Below are 25,885 nucleotides of genomic sequence, written 5' to 3' on the forward strand. Positions count from 1 at the left end.
GAATTCTCACACAATGAGACAACGTTAACGGTTCAGGTGTCAAAATTGCTAGGTGAAAAACAGAATGTTGTTTGCCGAGTCGATGGTTATTTTTAATTCCAGGTTAGGTGAAAAACAGAACCATTTAAGCAACTGGTTTCCGGGTCGAATGGTCAACCATAGACCATTCGGGTCAACTACGTTTTGAAAATCACGGTCCAAATAATAAGGTTTAACTCGTCTTTTGAAAGCAAACCCAAGTAAAAGCAGGGTTTGGCATCAAACCAGACCAAACCACCATCAGCATTTTGCAACTTGACCACTACATTTCAATGTTAGAATTAAGATTTCAACCATCTGATTCAACTAATCTGATGTCAAGGTGACATTTTTGATTGTCAATTGAAACGCATATTCACAGACCGCTTCTACATTCTCATTCTCATTTTCATGATTCGTCCACTTGGATTAATAATGTCTTCATGAAGAAATTGCAATATTTCATGACCAAAAAGCTTGCATCAAGCAGGAAATCTTTTCCTACCTTGACTACCCTTTTGTTGCCACCATTAGGGACATGAAAACCCTGAAACTCATTTTTAACTTAGCTCTCAACTTTCGGTGGTAGACCAAAAGGTTGCTATCATCTTAACAAAAGCTCTCAACTTTAGGTGGTAGACCAAAAGTTTGCTTAGCTATCATCTTAACTTAAGCTCTCAACTTTAGGTGGTAGACCAAAAGGTTGCCTAGCTATCTGGGATGATAGCACTTCCGTCATCATGCCCATCAGTTTGTTTCTACCCTCTTCAAAACGCAAATGGTCATGCTTCCTGCTCTCCTCAAGTTGTCCCATTTGCATTTGCACCCCTTGGGATTGGGACATCATCCGGCCAGATGCATTATTCAATACTTTGGTGCTGCCATTCTCCAAGCCACTCTTGAGCCAAGCAATGTTACTTAAATCTGTGGCTATTGAGGCCAATTCATGACTGGAGAATGGTGGAGGTTCCACAAAATCAACAAATACAGGTCCCAATAAAGAACTTTGAGACTGTCCCTCAATCTGAGTTCCACAGCAACCATGCCCACATCGTCGCGGTACTAAGGGCTCACCACAGATGCCACCCTCAAGCAATTTGGAGATCTCAATATCTGGTTTCGAGGGTTGGACCAAAGACCCATACAATGGTACTGCAGATGATGGAGATCTAATTCTATGACCATCCAAAGGATTATAAAAGCTAAATGCACTTACACGTGCCACAGGACGGAAGAGGGTAGGTGGGTCATTTGCTTTAATGCTGCAGTGATCCTCTTTTGTTTGACCTTTGTCTTCATACTGGTTTGGCATGTTCTCCAGTGAGTTGACAACATCTTTTCCATCCAAGGACTTGAACGAATTGATGTCGCCACATGACAATGTTTCTTCAGAGGATGCTTTGGTCTTGTCAAGGCTGGCTTCTTCCAACATCTCACCTGATGCTGATCTAAACCTGTCAAGCTCCATGCACCTACGTCTCAAGGTAGAATTCCAGTGGTTCTTTATTGCATTATCTGTTCTCCCTTGTAGCAATCTCGCAATTGATGCCCATTTGTTTCCATGAATTGCATGGGCTGCAAGTATGATCCGATCTTCTTCTTCTACAACAATTTCTGCTGTTAGTAATGTACAAGCATGGATTTCCAGTTTGGTCCATATAAAACATTATAAGGGTGAATATAAAGGAAAATTATGAAAACAGATACAGGCCTACTATCAAGTACACTCTCAACATGTCTGTTTTTGAAGGCTTTATTGGAGTTTAGACACTAATTTGCAACTTAATATGTGAAATGAGTTGTAAGCAACTTGGGCAAACTGCTAATCCCCCAGCAAATGGAATGGCTGATTCTTTTGCTAAGCAGAGGGTCCATAGGCAGCAGCTGTTTTGGGCTCAATTGTAGTTTTTTGGCTTTGTTGGATCGTTGGCTGTATTGTAATTTGGCTCTGACTTTTCACTGATTAATAATATTAATTCTTCTTTGCTGATAAAAAAAAAATGATAAACCCACTATGGCATTACTCTTTTGCCTAAATTATGAACCGAGTTTAATTGAAACCAAGGTTCAAAGTATCGTTACGATACGCATATCGGTCGTATTGTATCGGTACTTAGAAACGGCCGAAACATTTTTTTTAGTTTTTTTTTTCAAATTTTGGTTTTTTAGGAATCTTAAAACATGTTTTTTATAATTAAAAAAAGTTGGGGGTCCGAAACACCTGGAAACAGGCATTTCAGACCGTATCTTTTTCAAAAGATACGGTACGATACGCCCGATACGGGGCGTATCGTATCGATACTTTAAACCTTGGTTGAAACAGCCTCCATTCTACCATTTTGTTTTCGACAAAATCATACTACTGTTCTCCTTACTTTTGCTTCTCTACTTTAGATTTTTGTAGTTTTACCTACTTTCAGTTCTTATGGCCTGTAAATGATAGCTAGAACTTTGTCACTAACAATTACACTTCCTAAATTGAATGGTGCAGTGCACTGTTGTATAGCCTTAAATTGGTTCACTCCTGTATACCATCACAGAGAACTTACTAAGCAAGTAATACCAATAAATGATGGAAGAGAAGTTAGAAATGAAACAAAACAACAAATAAGAAATAGATCATGACTTGCTCTACTCTAGCTTTCCAACATGAGTTCCTTCAGCTTTCTAACATCCAACTTTGATCTCTACGAGGCCCCTTCCACATCTCAAGTTTCATGATTGCTACTTCAACAATACACCAATTTTCATGGAGGTTGCTTCAACATTCTTACTTGTAAACTGAAGCTAGTTTCCCCACCTTGAGTTTAAGGGAGAGTGTAGAAAGATATATTGTATTTGGTTGTATTTGGGTTTTCTTTCAGGGAGTGTGTTGGAGGTTACAAGGGTATATTTATCATGTTGATAAACTTTGGAGACTTGTATGTATTTATGGGAGGAAGAGGGGCTTGTGTGAATTCTGATAGAATTTATTTATGTCATTGGTTGTGTAGGATTAGGGTTGAGTGAGAGTGGGCATTTTGTTGTGAGTCTATAGAGAGGTCAGTCTTGTATCTCTTATTCTCACAGTGGATGTTTTCCCTCTCTTCCCGTGGATGTAGGCTACAGAGCCAAACCACATTAAATCTTGGTGCTTTCTCTCTTTCTTCTTCCTATTTTCTTCTTGGTTTACTATTCTCAGTCCTGCTAGTTGACATAATCCACCATTCTAAATCAGCCCTGCACTCCACCTTGTAATGGTGGTTTTCCCCAAAAAAGTCATCTGTTCAAAGTTGTTATTTTTTATACAAACTTTACCTGTAAAGTAAGGGCTTATTATTGAAGCATTGCAAGTGCTATTTTGCTGAAATTTTCCCCATAAACAAAATTAGTAGGAAAATTACATGGGGTCCTTTTGGACTCCCAACTAAATTGCCATATTGAAAATTCCTTCGTCATTCTGGATAAGATTACTGTTAGTGTAAGGGGTATTTCTGTCTTTATACTTATATTAAGGTTGTTGATCTATAATATTATGTTAGAACCAGTGCTCCTTACTTAAATAAGAGCACATATGTCTTTTCCATTTATTTTAATAATAAAAGCACATTTCTGGCCGAATGGGAGTTAGGTTTTTGACTTCCAGTTTGAACCAGACTTTCTCCCTTTCTTTCTCTCTCTTTCTTCCACCTTTCTACCTCTCTCTACATGACTGATCTCAGACAAATAGAACTCCAAGGCAGGTTGAATCATAACATGGTATCAGAGCCACTCAAATCTGCCTAGATTTCTATTCTCTACACACCCAATATAGGGTTTCTCTTGATTTTCCTGCATTCAACTGGAGACAAGGGAAAGGGCTAAAAAGGAGTGATCGCCCTCCCCTTGGAGGTTTCTATGCCTCCAGTCGTGTCTTGTGTGGTCGGTTTCTGTGGTTTCTGAGAAGCCCTCCCCTAATCGATGAAGAGAAGAGGGCCGATCTGTGTGGTGCAGTGGCTGTCTTGTGTGGACTGATTTTCTGCTCATGTAGTTGTTCCTTCAGTGATAAGGTAAGAGATTTCTATGCATGATTTCTGTTATGGATCAAATAGGAAGTGTGTTTCAGATCATATGCTGGGGTTTCAGATAGTAGCGTGCTAGGGTTTATGCTGTTTTTGAGTATTTTGAAGGAAGAGTTGTGATCATATAGTGGTGAGATTTTAGGTAGCCGTAGGAGTAGGGTTTGTGGTGTAAAGAGTACAATTCTCAGCAACAACAAGTGCTGAAATCAGTGTGACGAGTGTGATCTAGTCATTTGTAGTGTGCAGAATTCAGTGATAATAGAATTCGGCAAGTGTGCAGAATCGGTGTTAACAAAATGGGAGATAACAGTGATTGTAAATCTAATGTGACGGTGCCTACAGACTACCTGAATGTTCAGATGACCTCCATTAAACTAAATGGAGAGAATTATGTGCCTTGGGCTAAATCCGTCGAAGTCTTTCTGAAGGCAAAGAAGAAAGTAAAACACATAAGAGAGGAGAAACCCTCCACTAACTCTCATGAGTATGAAGACTAGGAGCAAGAGGATGCTCAGATCATCACATGGTTATGGAATAGTATGGAACCCTGGATTAGTGTAAATTTCATGTTTCTTGACACTACCAAAGATGTGTGGGACCATGTGAAGAAATTGTATTCGAGTCAGGACAATACAATAAGAGTGTATCAGCTGTATCAGGAGTACTTTAATCTGCAATAGGGTAATCAGAGTCTTGAGGAGTACTATGCCAGTATGAGAAATGTGCGTAATGAGCTGAATGTCTATCACCCTCTCACTTTTGATGTCAAAATTCAGCAACAACAGAGAGAACAGCTTGATGTGACTCGATTTTTTGTGGGACTGAAATCTGAATATGAACCAGTACGGGGCTCAGATACTAGGAGGATCAGCTCTCCCTTCTTTAGAAGAGGTATTTGCTCGACTCCAGAGGACTTCTATCGGATCTACTGAGAACTCTAATATCTCAGATAGATCTGCCTTTGTTGTGTCGAGAGGCCGTGGTGTTAGAGGTGGAGCTCGAGGAGCTCAGTCTGGCTGTGGTGGTAGTAGTGGTCCGGTGTATGGCCAAAGTGGCAGTGGTGGGCCTACTTATAATCGTGGCGGTGGTCCTACTGGGGGCAGAGATTCAAGGGGAGCCCGTGGTAGAGGACGTGGCTTAGGCCTGAGGAGGTGCACTCATTGTGATATGGATGGACATACCATTAACTATTGTTATTATCTTCATGGTCCACCCTCAGCCTGGGCCAATCATATTGTGACTAGTGACACCAGTTTCAGCTTTAGACAGGAGAATCATTCATCTGATCAGATACCTCCTACATCCACAGATGGTTCCATGAAGGAGATGGTGAGTGTTCCCTGTGATGAATATGAGAGGTTTATCCAATCCACATCACAGCAGAACACAGTTACTTTCGCTCACTCAGGTATGGCTTGTTTGGCATCCACACCCAATCCCTGGATCATTGACTCTAGAGCCTCCGATCACATGACTGAAACTCCAGGTGTGTTTTCTTCCCTATTTCATTGCTCAACATCACAATCTGTCACCCTTGCTAATGGTTTCACATCCTCAATTTGTGGTGTTGATAATGTTGACCTAGACCTGTATCCCTATCCCCAGTTTTGTATGTTCCTAAATTGCCTTTTAATCTTATGTCTATTAGTAAACTGACCAAATCACTTAATTGCCCCATTACTTTTTATCCTTCTATGTGTGTTTTTCAGGATCTCAAGACGGGGATGAAGATTAGTGGAGGGCATGAAGTTAGTGGACTGTATTACCTTAACAGTGGTGAAAAAACTTCAACAGCTCTCCAATCATCCCTTTCTCCTCTCTAGTGGCACTATCGATTTGGTCATCCGTCACTGAAAGTTTTGAAGTCTTTGGTTCCGCCTTTGAGTCAACTTTCTGTTTTGGATTGTGAGTCGTGTCAGTTTAAGAAACACCGTCGTGTTCCCTTTAGTTCTAAGGTTGATAACCGTGAGTCGAGTCATTTTTCTTTGATTCACTCCGATGTTTGGGGTCCTTATAAAGTGATGTTATATAATGGGTATAGATATTTTGTCATTTTTGTAGATGATTTTTCAAGGATGACGTGGCTCTATCTAATGAAAGAAAGAAGTGAATTGTTTACCATTTTTCAGAAATTTTATGCTGAGATTCGTAATCAATTTGGTATTCACATTAAAGTTTTTCGTTCTGATAATGGCCGTGAATATTTATTCTCATCATTTCAAGAATACATGGACCAACATGGCATTATACATCAAACCTCATGTACCTACACCCCACGACAAAATGGGGTGGCTGAGAGAAAGAATCGCCATCTCTTGGAAACAACACAATCCCTCATGCATCACATGAATGTTCCCAAACCCTTTTGGAGTGATGCGGTGCTTACCTCTTGCTTTCTGATTACTCGGATACCCACGTCCATCCTTGATGGTCATTCTCCGTTTACGATCTTGTTTCCCGCCTTGCCTCCGTTTCCTCTTACTCCTAGGGTATTTGGGTGTGTCTGCTTCGTCCATAATCTGGGCCCCGAGAATGACAAGTTCGATGCCTACTCTCTCAAGTGCATCTTCCTTGGCTATTCTCAGACCCAGAAAGGGTATGTGTTACCATCCTAGTTCTTGACGGTCCTTTGTGTGTGCTGATGTCATCTTCTTTGAGTCTACGTTCTTTTTGGGGTCCGGTGATACTTCTTCCTCCTCGTCACCTCCACCTCTTCCACTTCCCGTTGTCGACCCTCTTCCCCTTGTTCCAGCCGTGACCAAATCCTTGCCTCCGGTGCCACCACCTGTTGAACGCCCACCTATCCGTCAAGTATATACACATCACCCACACGCACCAACTACTACTCCTCCGACTACATCACCGTCGACAGATCCGGCTCCAGACCCGAACCCAGCATCTGATCTTGATCTTTCCATTGCCTTGCGGAAAGGTAAACGCACTTGCACCCTTCATCCTATTTCTAATTATGTTTCACTTACTCACCTTTTCGCCTCCCATCGCCAGTTTGTCACCTTGTTATCATCAGTTGTTGTCCCTAAGGATGTCTAGGAAGCCCTTGCCTCTCCAGGGTGGTGTCATGCGATGGAAGAACTTTCAGCCCTTCATCACAATCATACTTGGGACATCACCATTCTTCCTCTTGGGAAGCAAGTTGTTGGCTATAAATGAGTTTATACAGTTAAGTATCTGCTTGATGGTAGTGTTGAACGCCCGAAAGCGCGATTGGTTGCAAAAGGGTACTCGCAAACCTATGATATTGACTACACAAAGACCTCCTCACCAGTTGCTAAGATAGGGTCAGTTCGTATTGTGATCTCTCTTGCAGCTGTGTATGATTGGCTGCTATATCAGCTTGATATCAAGAATGCCTTTTTGCATGGTGACTTACTCGAGGAGGTCTACATGGAGCAACCTCCAGGGTTTGTTGCTCGGGGGGAGGATGGTAATGTGTGCAAACTAAGGAAGGCTATATATGGGTTTAAACAGTCTCCTCAAACATGGTTCGGTAGGTTCAGTGAGGTGGTAAAGAAGTTTGGTATGAAACAGTGCCAAGTTGATCATTCTGTATTCAGCTCTCCGGGAGGAAAAATACTGTTAGTGGTGTATGTAGATAATATTGTTATTACCGGGAATGATAACATGGGTATTGACAGGCTGAAGACTTATCTATAGGATCATTTTCAGACAAAGGATCTTGGTAAACTGAAATATTTCTTGGGGATAGAGGTAGCGAGATCTCAGTATGGTATTAATCTATGTCAGAGGAAATATATGCTTGATTTGCTGGAAGAAACAGGCTTGTTGGGTGCTAAACCAACTGAAACACCAATGGACACAAATACTAGGCTAAGTAGTGATATGGGTGAAGTGTTTGAAGACTCTGGCAGATACCAACGACTTGTAGGTAAACTGAACTACCTAACCATTACTAAGCCAGACATCTCATTTGTGGTTAGTGTGGTAAGTCAATTCATGCAGAAACCTCGGATTCCTCATTGGAATGCAGTTCTGAGAATTGTGAGGTATTTAAAAGGGGCTCTGGGTCGCGGTTTGATATACAAAAGTGGCGAAAAACTTGAAATACAAGGGTATTCCGATGCTGACTAGGCCGGTTCTATGTCTGATAGGCGATCTACCACAGGCTATGCACTTTCCTGGGGGGTAACCTAGTGACACGGAAAAGTAAGAAGTAGACATTCGTGGCAAGTAGTGTAGAAGCAGAATATAAGGCTATGGCGCATACTGCTTGTGAATTAGTGTGGCTAAAAAACCTTCTACAGGAAGTAGGGTACAACATCAATACTCCAATGAAAATCTATTGTGACAATCAGGCTGCAGTTCATATTTCTTCTAATCCAGTGTTTCATGAAAGAACCAAGCACATTGAGGTTGATTAGCACTTTGTGAGGGAGAAGGTGTTGAATGGAGAGCTAGACACTGCATACGTTAATACAAGAAACCAATGGGCAGACTTATTTACAAAAGGGTTGAGTCGGGGAAGAGTGGGCTACATATGTAACAAGCTGGGATTATATGATATATACTCACCAGCTTGAGGGGGAGTATTAGCGTAAAGGATATTTCTGTCTTTATACTTATATTAAGGTTGTTGATCTATAATATTATGTTAGAACCAGTGCTCCTTACTTAAATAAGGGCACATATGTCTTTTCCATTTATTTTAATAATAAAAGAACATGTCTGGCCGAATGGGAGTTAGGTTTTTTTGACTTCCAGTTCGAACCAAACTTTCTCCTTTTCTTTCTCTCTCTTTCTTCCACCTTTCTACCTCTCTCTACGTGACTGATCTCAAAAAAATAGAACTCCAAGGCAGGCCGAATCATAACAATTACCAAATGACCTGACTAGCAAACCTGTTCCCTATTCTTGTTGTAGCCGTTGCTTTCTATAGATCAACAACTAAATTGTACATGAAACATCATATCAAAGTATCAAACCCAAAATAGGCATATTATCTAAAGGCACCAAGATGTAATTCAACACAAAAATAGTGCAAATGCAATGTTACCATTTGTACACATCATTAGGAGTTTGCTTGAGAGCTTTGATGAATATACAATCCAGACAAAGTTCCAGTAGTTAAAGATAAGGCATAAATTGTAATAATTTTAAAACATACCATTTGAAGATGGGGGTTTTGCTTCTTTGAGAGCCATAATAAGTGCTCAATAGAAAAAAAAAAAAACAAATAAATATCCCCAAGCATTCAACATAATAAGAAAAAATCTTACTGCAAAGAGACTAAAAGATGTTGCTCCCTCCTTTGAGGAAAACAGAGGCAAAGTAATGTCTCAGAGGAATAAATTATTTCATCACTATTTTTCTTTAAAAAACAAAATCAGAAAATGTAAATCTAGCTCTTTTTTCTTTTAACATGCATCAAGAATGTGATAGGATACCAAAAAATAAGTAGGATTGGGTGACTAAGTAGGTATGTTTTAAGTTTCTAACTTCCAAGTCTTTATTTCCAATAAATATTCTTTGTTTTATACAAACAACACTCAGCTCAACTAATCTTTGTCCCAACCATGTGGGTTCAGCTACATGAATCCAGTTCCACCATTCCCTCTTCAGTGTCATATCCATTGTTGAGATGTGGGCCCTTAAATCATTTCTCACTAGTTCAACCCATGTCCTTTATGGTCTTCCTATTTCAAGAACCTTCAACTTGTAACAGATAACTTCTTCTCATTGGTGTTGTATGGTATTCCCCTTATTTTTACCACCTATTGGAATTCCTAACTTTGTAATTTCTAGTTTTCCCATTCATCCATCTCAACATTTGCTTTTCTGCTACTCTCATTTTTTTTGGATATGTTGAATTCACTGCCCAACACATGGCTCCATACAACATTGCTGGCCTTATAACCATCTCATAAAATTTTCCTTTTAGCAAGTGGTATTCTCCTATCACATAGGACTTCATAAGCATCCCACCATTTGCCCATCCGACTCTAATTTAATGTATAATGTCCTCCTCAATCTCTCCCTTGTCATGGATTATTGAACCAAGGTAAGAAAGAGTAAGAAAGTGACCATATTGAGATGGTTTCCAATCCCAAGTGTACCTTGATTTCCACTTCTATTATTATTAAAGTGATCATATTGAGATGGTTTCTAACCATAAGTGTACCTTGATTTCCACTTCTATTATTATTAAAGTGATCATATTGAGATGGTTTCTAATCCTACTTATTTTAAAACCACTTGTTGCTAAGGAATTTTTTTGATAAGTGAACTTGTTGTTAAGGAATTATCCATAGATCCAATTTTAAATGCCAAAAACTAAATCATGAAATTAAAAAGTTTATCTAGGGTCAGTTAGGTTCACTCAAATTTAGTACATAATGAACTTTCAAGTTAAAAAGGCAAAGTCATGCCTAAATATGAAATTAAAAAGCTCACTCATAACCCCTATTCTTAATAGCATATCTATCTCTACATACAATACATGCAACACCATCAACCAAGCCTTATCCTAAGCCATACCTCTACATACATACATGCATGTAAGGCCAAAATAGCTCAGCTCATTCAGAACCACATTTATGCTGGTCTCCACATGTCCAATACAAGCAAAGTGTAATTTTGAAATGCCCACGTTACCATGTACCATAGCCAAAGACCTTCTAAACAGCCCCCAGATATGAAAAGGATTAGCTTCACACTTTTTCTTTTATTTTTTTAAATATATGCAAACCAGTATTACAGATTACCACATCATCCCCTAGTGTCTTATCCCTAGGTAGCCCCTAAGTTGTCACATATCAACCATTGCCAAAGTAGAAATTGATGAAGGTATTCAAGGAGTCCTAATAGGTCAAGCAGTCACTGTAATTTCCCACATAGCACTTAAACTAAAATGTAGGCCACAAAGAGTGTCATCTCTGTGTGAACTTTTAAACTGATGTTATTGTAGAAGTCTTATTTTCCTAATATGCAATTGCTTCTCATGAGTATAGCAATTGGTTATAACTTGAATTCTGCTTATAAGTCCATTTCCCTTTGTCTAAATAATACAAAAGGGAAGTGCACCTAACTACATAGATAAGCAGGAAAATATCTCCATTCAATTTTAATGGCCCTTCATTCCAACATCAATTTTATAGCTCTTTATCTAGCAACCACTTAATGGTGAATTGAGTTCTCTTGCCTTTTCAATTTTGTTTCAGCATCCAATTTGTCTTCATGTGCTACAGGATACTGAACTCCTTCTGATTGGAGTTTGAAATGGTGCATAAAAGTCTTGAGAGAAATGAAACAAAGGAAGAAGATGAAAAGAAAGATTCCATGGATTTGAAAAGAAACAACATGGATAGATTATGTACTGTGTAAGTTCTATAAGTTCTATACGCACCAAACAATATGTAAGGCTCCAACAATATGCAGAAAAGGATGACCAACCTCATAATGTAAGGCCACAAAAACCTGGAAATACTGATATGTGGTTTCTAATATTTGTCTAGGTCTACTCAATTAACTTATCTACTAGGCAGTCCAATTCCCTGTTAAAGTTACCACATGGTTTCTCATTTTTCCTTTCAAATCACTACCAACTAGGCATTCTGTCTCTTCCCCACCCCCAATTATTTTCCCATCACAGACTGACAGAGTGAACAAATAAAATGGAAAATTGAAAAGGAAAGACAATCAAATATTAGTACAGAGGATCCCACTAGGAGGGAAGCTTTATGTTTCCAGTGGTGGAGTGATACTGGCAGTGGAATCATGAAACGTAGCTTGCAAACAACAGGTCACGTTCTCGGGCGATGGAATCACCAAAGAAGGCAGTCTCAAAGGAAGGCAGAAACCCAAGGTAGAAGTTTGAGGGGGAGGAATCACCAATGAAGAAAGGAGAGGCAAGCAGGTGAGGAAATCTCCCAGCCTGGTTTGGAAAAAAATGCAAGTAGAAGGTGATACCTCTATGGCATGGCCTTCAGAAGGAGTAGCTATTCTCAAAGAAATCTGAAGCGTTTCTTTCTGGAGGTAGACAGGAAGAATGTAGAAGAGAGGGTATGCCTTTTACAGTCCTGCTTGGTGGGGACGTTCGATTAGAAGGACATTGATTTTAGTGAATTACAGAGGTGGGTAACAGAGCTTGGGCCTCTCCCTCGGGGATTGGTGTGCAACGTTTGGACAGGGAGGGATGACTCTTCATATGCCTGTCAAGGGAGGATGCTCAGAGAATCCTGAATATCAGAGCTCGGTGTTTTAAAGGGGCATTACTCCACCTCGAGTGCTGGTCAGACTCCCTCAGAATTTAGCAGAAAAATGAAGACATTCCAGGCTTCATTTGGGTTAGAATCTATAGGTTGCCCCTTCACCTTTGGAGCACCCAGCTAGATAGGAAGTTAGGCAACCTTTGTGGAGGATTTTTGGCAACCGATGACTCAGGTGACTTTAGATGGTCCACAGAATGTATTGAAATTAAGTTCGCTGGTTTGGAATTCCGCCCCAGACTGCAAATATAGTGTCAGGTGAGGATATGTACGTGGTCACAATTTGGCCAGAGCTAAAACTAGAGAAGATGAAAGTGCCAGGGGATTTCCTAGAGGTAGTGGAAATTGAACTGGAGTTGGTACAAAAGGTTTTGGCAGGCCCTTACTTTGAAGAGGAAGTCAAAACAAAGCTGAAAGAACACGAGGGGAACTTAAGGGAAGAAGTAGAATGAGAGGCAAATGGGACAGAGAACCCTGAAGTATTCCTGGAAGGGGGTGGAGAACAGTCGAGAGGAAGAAAGGTAGAAGAAATCATGATTGTTGTTCCCCAAGTAGATCTGACGGGCAAGAGAAGATTGCGCTCTCTAAAACTTTAGGGGTGACTGCACGATTTTCAAATTTCAAACAAGTGGGAAGTCTTAGGTGGCAATGTGGATCTCATTGATAAGATTTCGATGGTGGTAGTCAGCCATCTTAAGACCCAAGGTTTTGAAGTGAATTTGGGCTCTGGGTAAGGGTAAGCAGGTTGCTTACCCTCGACAAGAATTTGGCCCAACAAGTGTCCCTTGACAAGAAGTGGAGCCGAAGAGTCACCACGGTAAGGGTAAGCAACCTGCTCAAGTTGAAGTCTCGACATCCTCTTTCACTGACTTCGGAAGTTATGTAGACAATGGAGAAGGATCAAGTTGGTTGGTTTTCCATTATGAGTGAGGGAGAGTTGGAAGGAGATCATAGAGGCGATATCGTCTTCGGGAGAAAATCACAACTAGATCTTCTGTTAGAATCACAAGGGGGCAGGAACTACAAGTACATTCTAGAAGGAGAAGAATGCCACCTCAGCATAAGAAAGCCAGTGCAAAGACAATTGGAATTAACTGAATCAACTTGGAGTTAACTAAATCAAACAAGGGAGTTGTTACAATTTTGTTGTAAATCAGTTAAGGCCACCTCAGCATAAGGAAGCCAGTGCAAAGACAGCTGGAGTTAACTGAATCAAACAAGTTGGCAAGTTGTTACAAGTCTGTTGTAAATCAGTTACATTGAAGGCAAGATTGAATATAAATACAGAGGTGCACTTACAATAAGGGAATAATAAGAACATTTGATCAGCTACCCAACAATTGGTATCAGAGCCTACAACTAGCAACACCATGCTGAGTACAAGGTCAGAAACAGTGGATGATCAGATGGATCACATGGAGATCCATCTGACAAGACCATAGGAGACACAAGAAATCAAGCAAACACTAGCCCTGTTGATGACGCAGATGGAGAAAAATTCGACGGAAGGAAACCACGATGGCAACCAAAAAGGAAACAGCAGAAATCAAGGGGGCGGTCAGCATGGTTGGGCCTCAACTCGTTCAGCAAAACTGGATTTCCCAAAACATTCAGGGGTGGATCCCATATCCTGGATCTTTAGGGCAGAAGGATATTTTGAATACCATGATACACCTAGCTATCAAAAAGTTCCTGTCGCTTCATTCAACCTGGAAGGAGAAGCGATCTTGTGGTTCCAATGGTTCCAGCAAGCCCACCACAAGTTTCTTGGTCTGAATTAACAGAAGCTTTGTGCATTCGTTTTGGACCCACTGGCTTTGAAAACTATGACGAGAATCTCTCAAAACTCAAAAAAACTGGATCTGTGAGGGATTACCAAGTCGAGTTCGAAAGATTGTCAACAAGGGTTCGTGGATGGCCTGAAACAGCATTGCTTGGCTGCTTCATTGGCGGCCTAAAGGAAGAAATAAGAATAGAAGTAAAGTCCCTCCAACCCACCTCCCTATCAGCAGCAATGGGTTTGGCAAGATTGCAAGAAGAAAGGTTCAATCGACTAAAAAGATTGGGTCGACTGAACACATTCAACTCTGGACCAGTGTTGGAACCGACAACTAAACCAACCAGTTAATCCTTCTATCCTAGGATCCAGCCCAGCAGTCACAAAAAATCAGACTCACGGGCAGGCTGAAAATCCTCAACCTAAGGCCCAAGCCATTGTACCTGCCCCAGTGCCATTAAGAAGATTATCTTGGGCAGAGATGCAAGCCCGAAGAGATTGCGGTCTTTGTTATAACTGTGACGATAAGTTTGGCCCAGGCCATAAATGTAAGAATCCCCAACTATTCTTACTACAGACAGATGAAGCTGAACCTCAGGAGGAAATCCCTTAAACACCCATTGCGATACCTACTGAGTGAGAATTTGAGGATGGGCCAGACCCACCCGATATATACTTTCATGCATTAACAGGACTGACCTCCACCCAGACAATGAGAGTGGTTGGGTCAATACAGGGCCAAGCAATTTCAGTTCTAATTGACAGCTGTTCATCTCTCAACTTTGTGACCGAAATGGCAGCCAAACAATTGGGCCTAATACAATAACAGGTGTTGCCATTCAATGCACATGTAGCAGATGGCAACAACATTAGTTATGATAGCATATGCAGAGGGGTCCACCTGAAGTTACAACAACATTCATTTCTAGTGGACCTTCATCCATTAGAGATGAGCGGAGCTGATGTGGTATTAGGTGTGCAATGGCTACAACAGTTGGGATCGGTTGTATGTGATTCGTCAAAACTAACAATGGATTTCTCCATTAATGGACAGAAGTATCATCTGAACGGGGTGGCTAAGAGTGCACCACAACAAGAAGGACTAAGAGCCATCCTCAAGACTAGTTGCAGTGAAGGGCAAACCCTCCTATTGCATATGGGATTGAATACCAGCCCAGTTTTAACCAGTCCAAAGGAAGCAGCCACACCACTGGAAAACCAACAAGCACTCCAGCAGTTACTCAACACCTATTCAGATGTCTTTCAAGAACCCAATCAGCCACCTCCTTCCAGACCCATGGACCATAGAATTGAGATCATCCCAGGGACAGCTCCATCAAATGTTAGACCTTCTCGCTACCCCAGATTTCAGAGGGAAGAGATGGAGAAAATTGTTCAAGAATTACTAGAGAAAAAATTCATAGAGCCCAGTTCAAGTCCATATTCAGCGCCTGTCCTTCTAGTCAAGAAAAAAGATGGAACATGGAGGTTTTGTGTAGACTATCGGGCTCTAAATCAGACCACAGTAAAGGACCAGTTCCCCATTCCAATCATTGACAAGCTATTGGATGATTTACATGCTGCTACCATATTTTTTAAGCTTGATCTACGAGCCGGCTACATCAAATTCGGATGCATACAGAAGGTGTACCTAAAACAGCCTTCCGTACACATGATGGTCACTATGAGTTTCTTGTCATGCCCTTTGGATTGACAAATGCACCAGTAACCTTTCAAGCCATCATGAATGAGGTATTTCATCCCCACTTGCACCGCTTTATTTTAGTCTTCTTTGATGATATCTTGGTATAGAGTGTTGATTGGGCTTCTCATCTACAACATTTAACCATCACTTTGGAACTTCTAAGAAAGCATCAACTATATGCAAAGGCTTTTAAATGTGATTTTGGAAAAAAACAAGTCCAATACCTAGGCCATGTGATCAAAGAAGTGAAGGTCATGGCTGATCCGGAGAAAGTTGCTTGCATTCAACAATGGACAACACCTACATCAGTCAAGGCCTTGTGGGCTTTTCTAGGCCTCACAGGCTACTACAAGCGCTTTATACCACATTATGCAAGGCTAATAGCACCACTCACCCAATTATTAAGGAAAAATGCATTTCAATGGAGTGAGCAAGCCCACCAAGCCTTCACTAATCTAAAGCAAGCAATTTCTACACCACCAATTCCGTCATTACCCACCTTCTCAAAGCAGTTCACACTTGAGTGTGACGCTTCGGGGACAGGTCTAGGAGCTGTTTTAATGCAAGAGGGGAAACCATTGGCCTATTTCAGCAAAGTACTCTTACCACAAAATCAAGCTAAATCAACATATGAGAAGGAGCTCATGGCCGTTGTACTTGCAATCCAAAGGTGGCGGGCTTACCTACTGGGCCGCCAATTTGTCATCAAGACAAACCACAAGAGCCTGAAATTCCTGCTTGATCAGAAATTCCACACACCTGAACAGCAGCAGTGGGCCCACAAACTCATGGGCTATGACTACATTATAGAATATAAACCTGGTACAACTAATCGAGCAGCTGATGCTCTATTCAGGCTACCTGAGTTGGCACAACTCACTGTCTCTAGGCCCAGTTATCCATTACTCGAGCAGCTCAAAGCTGAAGCCTTTCAAGATACAGAACTAGCCCAATTAAGGACCAAATGGGCCCAGAATGCAGCCATGACCCCACAGAGACCCAACCTTCCTCAGCAGTTTTTGGAGAGAACATTTCAAGTTACAAGGCACTTCACACAACACCTCTACTAGCTATCATCCTCAGACGGATGGGCAGACCAAAGTTGTCAACAGATGCATCAAGACATATTTACGATGCTTTGTGGAGGACAGACCTAAACAATGGATACAATGCTTGCCTTAGGCAGAGTTTTGGTACAACTCCTCATTCCATGTCTCAACAAGTATGACACCATTTAAAGCATTATACGGCAGAGACCCACCATCAGTTCTACCTTATGAAAAGGGGTCATCAGCTAATGCAGCAGTTGATGAGTGTCTTTCATCTCGAGATGAAATCATTCATGAACTAAAGGCTCACTTGACACATGCTCAAGAACTGATGAAGCGCTATTATGATGCAAAACACAGGCCTGTTGAGTTCCAGAAAGGTGAGTTTGTCTACCTAAAACTCAAACCATATAGACAGACCTCAATGGCCTCCCGCCCTACAACAAGCTTACCCCTAGGTTCTATGGACCATTCAAAATTCTACAATGCATAGGATCACTAGCCTACAAGCTGGAATTACCAGTAGACTCCAAAGTACACCCAGTTTTCCATGTCTCCGTCCTCAAGAAAGCTGTCAATCCACAAACCACATGTGCAACATTACCAGAATTCACAGAAGAAGGGTGGAAACAGCTACGACCCAAGGACATCTTGAAATATAGATGGGTTAAACAAGGTCAAGCCCTTATTAAAGAGGATTCCAGTGCAAAGACAGCTGGAATTAACTAAATCAACTTGGAGTTAACTAAATCAAACAAGTTGGCAAGTTGTTACAATTCTGTTGTAAATCAGTTAAGGCCACCTCAGCATAAGGAAGCCAGTGCAAAGACAGCTGGAGTTAACTGAATCAAACAAGCTGGCAAGTTGTTATAATTCTGTTGTATCAGTTACATTGAAGGCAAGATTGAATATAAATACAGAGGTGTACTTACAATAAGGGAATAATAAGAACATTTGATCTCTTTCTCTCTTCACTCTCACTTTCCCCTATTCTGGAGGTTATCCTCCCTCAAAGAGGATTTGAGTTGGGAGCTACCCAACATCTTCAGGGGCGGTAGGGGATGGGTGGATTCTCTTTGAGGTTAGGGTTGGTAAGGTGGACGTCGAAGGGGTTATCTCGGTGGAGAGTAGGAGAGTTGGTGATAGTGAGGTAACAAGGCAAGAGGTGGTTGTGCTTGTTGTAGCTACGGAGGGAGAAGTCGTCTCTGAAGGGGAGGCGAGACAGGTAGAAGGGGAGCAGCAGGCAGCTACAAAGCTAGCAGTGGTAGTTATAGAGGAAGAGGGTTTGCCACCAAGCCAGTCGTCAGTTTCACTGGAGCCTTTGGCAATGGTCCTTCCAGACAGGGATTCAGTGGTGATGGAAGACCAAATATAGCCCAAGTTGGTAAATCTAACGTATGTAGAACAGAATGAAGTCTCAGATTGGGTGTGGTCCAAGTTTCCTAGCTTTGGAGATTTTTGGGGTGTCCTTTAAGGGAATGGAGGAAGAAACAAAAGCTCTCCTAGTGGCGATTGAAAATAGATGGTTGGTAGAGAAAGGGAAAAAGAATAAAAGGAAATCTAAAGAGTTGCTTAGGCTTGCTTGGGGCTTAAATGAAAATGAAGGGAGTGTAAGACGAAGCAGCAAAGCTTCAAAAAGGTAACTCCATATGGATAGTCTCAAAATAATTTCATGGAACATTAGGGGCCTTGGCTCTGGTAGGATAGTTGCAGGAGGTTTCTTAAGGGAAAAGAAGGCAGATATCCTAATTTTGCAGGAAATTAAGCCTCAAAATTTGAAGCCTTGTGATTGGTAGACAGTGCCTATAGATAATACAACAGGGGGAATTACGCTAATTTGGAACAACAGTGTGTTTAAGCCGGTGGATAAGGAGGTAGGTTTGTTCTCAGTCTCAGTTAAGCTCCTCTGGTTGCAGTACAATTTGACAATTGTGGTTTCAGGGTTTACAAGCTTGTTGACTCATCTCTGAAATATGATTTTTGGGAGGAACTGAATGCAGTAAGAAGGAAATGGGATGGCCCTTGGGCCATTAGTGGAGATTTCAATGCAATCTTGAGGCAGGAAGAAAACAAGGGGTGCGGGAGTAAATAGGGGCATAAGATTATTTGCAGATTTTATCTAGAGGTGGGAGCTAAGCGATCTGTCATTAAGTGGAACAAAGTATACTTGGACAAATAATAACCAAGAGGCTCCTTCCTTGGTTAGATTAGACGAGTTCATTATCTCAACAAATGGGATTACTTTTTTCCAAATACCACCTAGGAAGCTCTATCGAGAGTTATGTCTAATCATATTCCGCTGCAAATGGATTTTGATGGAACATTTCTGGTTTGGCACAGAGGATTTTGATGCAAACATAAAGACTTGGTGGGCAGAAGTGTCTTACGAAGGGTCAGCGAGTCACATCTTAAGCAAGAAGTTACAGTGAGTAAAAGGAAATATCAAGTTGTGTCAACAAGAGAGAGTTGTAAAATATGAAAACAGGAGGTCGGAATGCTTAAGAATTATTGTCAAGATTAATTCCGAGGAAAGCAATGTTGTTGGGTATTGGAGGTGTTTTCAGAAATGAAGAAGGGCAAGTGCTGGCTTTGTTTTCTGAATCAATTGGTGTAGGTAACTCTCTTAGGGCTAAAGTATTGGCTGCTTTGGAAGGTCTAAAAAGAGCAAAAGAATTAAATATTAACAAACTAATCATTGAAGGTGACTCCAAAGTAGTTCAAATGGTTATCCAGAGATATAGTAGTAAGATTTCAATGAATCAAATAGAGTGTAAATTCCTTTGCAGATGCATTAACCAAACAAAGGGTGGGAAGGGTCCATTCATTCTGGGCTTGTTTGTAACTGCGTTTTCTATTATTATGCTTATCCTTGGGAAGGGTTAAGAGAGTTTGCCCCTTCCCTCGGAGGCTGTAATTGTTGTAATTTGTCTCATTAATAAAATTTCTGTTACTGATCAAAAATAAATAAAGAAAGAAAGAAAGAAAGAAAGCAATGTTGTTGGGGAAGCAAAGATCCAGGGCTTTATGGTTGAAGTCAGGTTATAACAATACACTCTTTCTTCACAAGTTCATGAGTGCGAGAAGAAGGAACAATAACGTTAAAAGGTTACAAGTCGTATAGTCTTTAGTAGATCAGGAAAAGTAGATTGAGAAGGCCATTGTGAAGTATTACGAGCAGCTTTATAATGAACCTTTAAGGTTAGACCAGCTCTGAATGGGCTATACTTTGAAACATTGTCTGAACAATAGGCAACTGAGTTGAAAAAGCCCTTCTCTGAGGAGGAGGAGGAGGAGGTAAATAGAGCTTTAGATGAGTTGGAGGGGGACAAAGCTCCATGTCCTGACAGTTTTACTATTCTCTTCTATAAAAATTATTGGGGCATCATAAAGCATGACCTTTTGAGAGCTCTAGAGGAGTTTCATAGTTTTGTAGCCTCGAAAGAAGCCTGAATTCTTCTTTTATTTCTTTAAGGGAAAATTGTTGAAACCTCCCCTGAAGTTTCTGACCATTGCTAAAACCTTCCCTTAAGTTTGGTAATTGCAATCACCTCCCTTGAACTTTCTGACGCAGTTGCAAGTAGACCCCCTTTGTTACAATCTGCTAACAAGAGACATGAACATGTCCAAAATACCCATGGAATTACTATTGAGGTTGATTTCTATAGAAAAACAACAACAATAAAAAAAAAAAGAAAATTTAAAGTTGTAGCTTTACCTTCGAGTGATTGATATGAAGGGCAAATTTGGAAAGTTAATCAATTTCAGAAAAGGGATTGGAAGGGTTTGGGCTAGTGATTCATATGAAGAGAATATTCAAAAAATAAACATTTTGGTGAGAAGTAACTGTATGGGTATTTTAGACATTTTCATGCTTCTTTTTAGAGGGTTTTAACAAAAGGGGGTCTATTTGCAACTGTCACAAAGTTCAGGGGAGGTAATTGCAATTATCAAACTTCAGGAGAGGTTTTAGCAACAACCAGGAACTTTAGGGGAGGTTTCAGCAATTTACCCTTTCTTTAATCCCAAAGAAGAATGGAGTTATGGAATTGAAGGACTTTCAGCCGATCAATTTAATTGGAAGAGTCTATAAAATTCTGGCTTCAAGGTTAAGGTATGTGCTGGACTCTCTCATCTCCATCTATCAGGAGGCTTTTGTGCATAACAAGCACATTCATGACAGAGCATTAATAGCCAATGAATTAATCGATTCGAGGAGAAGTTGCAAGAAGGGTTTGGTGTGTAAAATAGACCTAGAGAAGGCCTACAATCATGTCAACTAGGATTTTCTAGATAAAATGTTAGCTAAAATGCGCTTTGGCACCAATTGAAGAAATTAGATGAAGGTTTGTGCAACCACACCTAGGTTCTCTATCTTAATTAATGGAGCTACACGTGGGAATTTCAAAAGCTCAAGAGGGCTAAGACAAGGGGATCCATTGTCACCACTGCTCTTTCTTTTTGTCATGGAGGGTTTGGGCATAATGGTACCCTGGACCGCTGAAGCAAGTTGTATTGAAGGCTTCAAAGTTAGGAACAATGGCTCAGAAATTGTTCTCCTTTGGTTTGCAGATGACACGTTTTTCTGCAATGCCTCTTTGGATCAGGTGACCAATTTAAAATACCTATTGTTTTAGTTTGAGGTGATGTCAGGCTTAAAAGTTAAAAGTGAGTCTAGCCAAAAGTGAGATAATGGCTGTTGGAGTCTTGGAGAGGTAGAGAGTGTGGCTGATCTATTGGAGTGTAAAGTTGGATATCACCCTTCAAAACACTAGGGTTTGCCTCTAGGGGCCAAGTGCACCTAGAAAGCTACTTGGAGTCCAGTTTCAGAGAAGGTGGACTCGGAGTTAGCCTCTTGGAAAGTCCAGTATCTATCTAAGGGTGGAAAAGTAACTCTAATTAAAAGTGTGTTAGCTAGCCTCCCAGCTTTATACATGTCTATCTTCCCAATTCCGGCTAAGATGGCAGATCAGATTGAAAGAAGAATGAGAGATTTCCTCTGGAATGGCTGGAAGGACTCTCCAAAATATCATTTGGTGAGTTGGGATCAGGTCTGCAAACCTGTGTCTAAGAATGGAGGTCTGCATTTAAGGAGGGTCAAACTTTTCAACAACACACTTTTGGGCAGACGGTTTTGGAGATTTGCTACAGAACCAAACAATCCTTGGAGAAAGGTCACAACTGAAAAGTGAAAAGTATGGTCTTTGTAGCAATGGCTGGGATGCAGAAACTCCCCTTTCTCCTATGGGTGTAGTGGGTGGAAGGGCATATCAAGAGTTTACAGCAGTTTCTGTGAAGGGTTGTTCTTCAAGGTGGCTGATGGGAGGAAGGTGAGATTTTGGCTGGATGTTTGGTGTGGTAACTTGGCACTAAAAGACAGATTTCCTTCCTTGTTTAATATGGTGGAAAACAAACTGGCATGGGTGGCAGATTCCTATGAGGCAAATGGTAACTCAATTAGCTGGAGTCCTTCGTTTAGGAGAAGCTTCAACATTGAGAGGTTGATCAGATAGCTGACCTTCTGGCTCTTCAGAACCAATATCTGGACCTTCAGACTCAAGACTCTAGATGTTGGAAGTGGGCTTCAACCAGGGTCTTCTCAGTCAAATCCTTTTACAAGGGCCTGGTAGGAGTTCCAAGGGCCCCTTTTCCTAGCAAGGTCATTTGGGATTCTGCTGCACCTTCCAAAGTGAAGCTCTTCACTTGGGTGGTAGTCCTTGAGAAATGTTTGACCAAGGAAATGCTAATGAGAAAGGGGTACACTGTAAAAGATTGACTGTGTGTACTTTACAATAGAGAGGAAGAGACAGTTCGACATTTATTTGTGCACTGTAGTTTCAGTTCAGCTGTGTGGAGTGACTTCATAAGGGCTATCAATCTGCACTGGCGCTGTCCCTACTCATTTAAGGATCTGCTGCAAAAATGAGGCATTCCGGGCATGTCAAGAAAAGGGAAAGTTTATTGGTCAGCAATTCCGTTGGCTGTTTTGTGGGCCATTTGGTCTGAAAGAAATCTGAGAATTTTCGAACAAAATGCATCAACAGAATCAGGGGTGATAAATAGAAACTGGTTATTCATTAAAAATGATACTTTATCCTCTTCTGTTTTGAGGATGGATTTTTTTTTTTTTTTTTTTTTTTCGGGGGGGGGGGGGGGGGGGGGGGGTAAGGTGATATACTGGTACATATTCTCATGTACAGTTTTTTTTTTGTTTTAATGAATATATACTTTACCTTTTCAAAACAAGAAATTATTAGTACAGAGGATCGACATCCTCAAGACATTCATCCTATAAACACATAACGAATATGAAATATCCAATGGAGAATGAAGCGAGAAGTTCAGAAAGCTAATCAAAGAAATAATTAAGCAGCTTCAATTTTCACGTAAAATGCATCATAACTTACAACTAGGGACCAATAAAAATTTAAAGAACATAAACAAACACTAAGAAATACTAATAGTACTCTTTCTAAAAAGAGAAGATACTAATAGTACTAATCTCTGGAAACAATTTACAGAACCTACCATCCATCAACAACCAGCAAAAGCAAATAATAGCAACAGAAAACAATTAAAATGGAACCCATGCTACAAAACCCTCGACTCAAAACCTCAACCAAATAGGGGTGGGTATAATTTATAATGGCGGTTACCAGTGAAGGGCTTACGCTTCACGCTGGGGTCAAGTTGATTACACCATCGGAGCCGACAAGACTTGCCAGACCGCCCCGCGATACCTCGGGCGATGAGGCTCCAATTCCTGGCGCCAAACTTGCTCACTAGTCTACTCAAAACAGCGTCTTCTTCAGGAGACCAAGGCCCTTTAACTCGATCCTCTGAACCTCTCCCGACTCGACTGCTGCTCCCGCTTCCATCTCCGACTACCACTCCAATGCCGCTCCCTCTTTCAGCATCGTCACCTCCACTACCTACAGCACCACTATCGCTACCAGCACCATCACCACCAGTACAAACGTCGCCGGCGACTACTATCTCCTCCTCCATCTCTATTCTCCGTCTTCTCTCTCTCTCTCTCTAACACCTACCTGCCTAACCGCAATTGTTCTTGAAGACAGCTGCATTATTTTATAGGGCAAGTGTTGCGGGATCCCTTTGCCAGTTTTAAGAAATATTTTTTTCCAGAATGACCGTTGTGTCCTCCTCTGAAATGACACTTTTGTCTTCAAAGCCGGTTTATTTTGTTGGTTATCCAAAAATTTCACTCCGACTTCTAGAGAGAAGCTCAGAAAGAAAATGGAGGTCTGTAAGTAACCCAAGTTATTTTCTCGGAAAGGAAATTCTAGATTCGGTTTTGGTGCCTTTTAGTTAGAGCATGAAAAGTACTTCGAAAGTTTGAATAAAAGTAACAACACCACACTCTTGCTTGCCATAATTTATTTTGATTCAGAGTATAAGTTTATCAAGTAAACTGACCATCCGACATAAAACAAGTTTTAAGCATTGTCCACGCCATCCCATGTTGAGCTATAGAACCTCAATGGTTGGTAGTAGACTTCATAAGTATTCGGAACATTGCACCGTTTTTCAATAAAAATGGTGTTAGACATGTGGAGTTTTAATCACTTATTTTTTGTTTGAAACTGGTGTTATTACATAGTATTTTTTGCGAAAACAGTACTAATTTTGTTTGGTATCAGTACTAACAGCAACATTTTAAATATTGATCTATATTATCCAATGTCCATGTCATATTATTGCACCACTGACAGCAATGCACCATTTTCTCAAAAAATATTGAATTTAGCATTGCTCTATACCACATTTTCCCGATTTTCAAGGTGTGGTCTATAACAATGATTTTTTTTCTTAAAAAGATGGTATCAAATACCACGTTTATCTCAATTTAGTAATAGGGAATCTAATTAACTTTGAACACCTAAGACAGTTTTGAGCTTAATATTTGAATCAATAGTTTAATAGTTTAATGAGTTGGGGTTACAAGGCAAATTTGGGTATAGTGATTATATATGAGCTTAACATATATTTTGGCATTTTCATCTATGTTTATTAACTCTTGGCTCCCTACTAAAAAAATCCTGGCTCCACCCTTGTCTGAGGTGAAGTGGATTTGGTGAAATCTTTTGTGTTAGAGACTTAGAGTTGGGCCTTTGGTTGCATTCACAGGGGGTCTGACTCTATTGTGTTTCCTCAACCAAGGGAAGATAGAAAATGGAGAATAAAGAGGATGCAAAATCATGGAAGTGTAATTTTATTTTGCTCTGATTGCATTACAAATGAAGTAAAAATAGACGAAATAGAATAAAGTAAAACTCAAAACAAAATTAAATCAGAATTTGTATTGTTTTTATTTATACTCTCAAACAATTATACTAATGCAAATTGCACTGCACCCAAACACAGCCTTGCTAATATATTTTGCAGCCTAATCTTTTTACAATCAGTTTATGCTATTTCAATCAACAAATGGATGAAAATGGCTACTCTACTTGGCTGCATACTGTTTTGATAGAAAATAAGTTGAGAGAAAATTCTTAACTACAATTTTTGGGAAACTCTGTTTGGAATTCCCCTTCAACTTTCTGATTCATTTTTTATTTTTATTTTTTTATCAAATCTCACAGATTTTTTAACAAATGAATTCGAGTTCGGCCAGTTGGAGATATTTTGAATTCAGATTAACTTAACATGCGAGCTGTTCCAGCAAGCCGTGAAATCCATGATAATGTCTCATATTAATGATAAAATACAGGAAGACCTACACACCAAAAATGAAACAATTGTGGGTCCATGTATCTTAACGCTAATTCTTAATCCGATATTTTTGGGTGTGCTATGTGATTCGTGTTTTTAATTTCTTCATTTTCATTGTTATACGGGGGAAGAAAATTCGAAGAAGAGGCTATTTCGGTAATTTGGTCATTACTAGAACTTAACTGCTTTCCATCCCGGACGGAATTGCCCTTTGCCCTTCACAAAAAGAATATTTATAACCAACTGCTTTAATGATTGACTGTACAGAAACGCGTGTCAACGAAGAAGACTCGGAGTCGAAGAGATTCTGAACTTGGCGG

General features: G+C 40.5%; 1 protein-coding gene across 4 annotated transcripts; it reads right to left on the reverse strand.

Moving 5' to 3' along the window:
* Positions 1-285: 285 nt before the first annotated feature.
* MYB1 (myb domain protein 1) lies at positions 286-23,922 on the reverse strand. 4 transcript variants are annotated; one of them, XM_088972614.1, is made up of 2 exons: positions 23,501-23,922; positions 286-1,620 (listed from the first exon to the last, which is right to left on the reverse strand). In XM_088972614.1, exons 1-2 carry the CDS (start codon positions 23,835-23,837, stop codon positions 683-685), a joined length of 1,275 nt encoding a protein of 424 aa, XP_088828740.1. In that variant the 5' UTR covers positions 23,838-23,922; the 3' UTR covers positions 286-682. The 4 variants fall into 4 exon arrangements, with proteins under 4 accessions (XP_088828740.1, XP_088828739.1, XP_088828738.1 ...); XM_088972613.1 differs by having other exon boundaries at positions 286-1,617; positions 23,486-23,922; XM_088972612.1 differs by having other exon boundaries at positions 23,486-23,922.
* Positions 23,923-25,885: the final 1,963 nt, after the last annotated feature.

Source organism: Nelumbo lutea, chromosome 2 (genome assembly GCF_056320005.1).
Source record: "Nelumbo lutea isolate HS-2025 chromosome 2, American lotus-T2T, whole genome shotgun sequence".
NCBI classification, from domain to species: Eukaryota; Viridiplantae; Streptophyta; class Magnoliopsida; order Proteales; family Nelumbonaceae; genus Nelumbo; species Nelumbo lutea.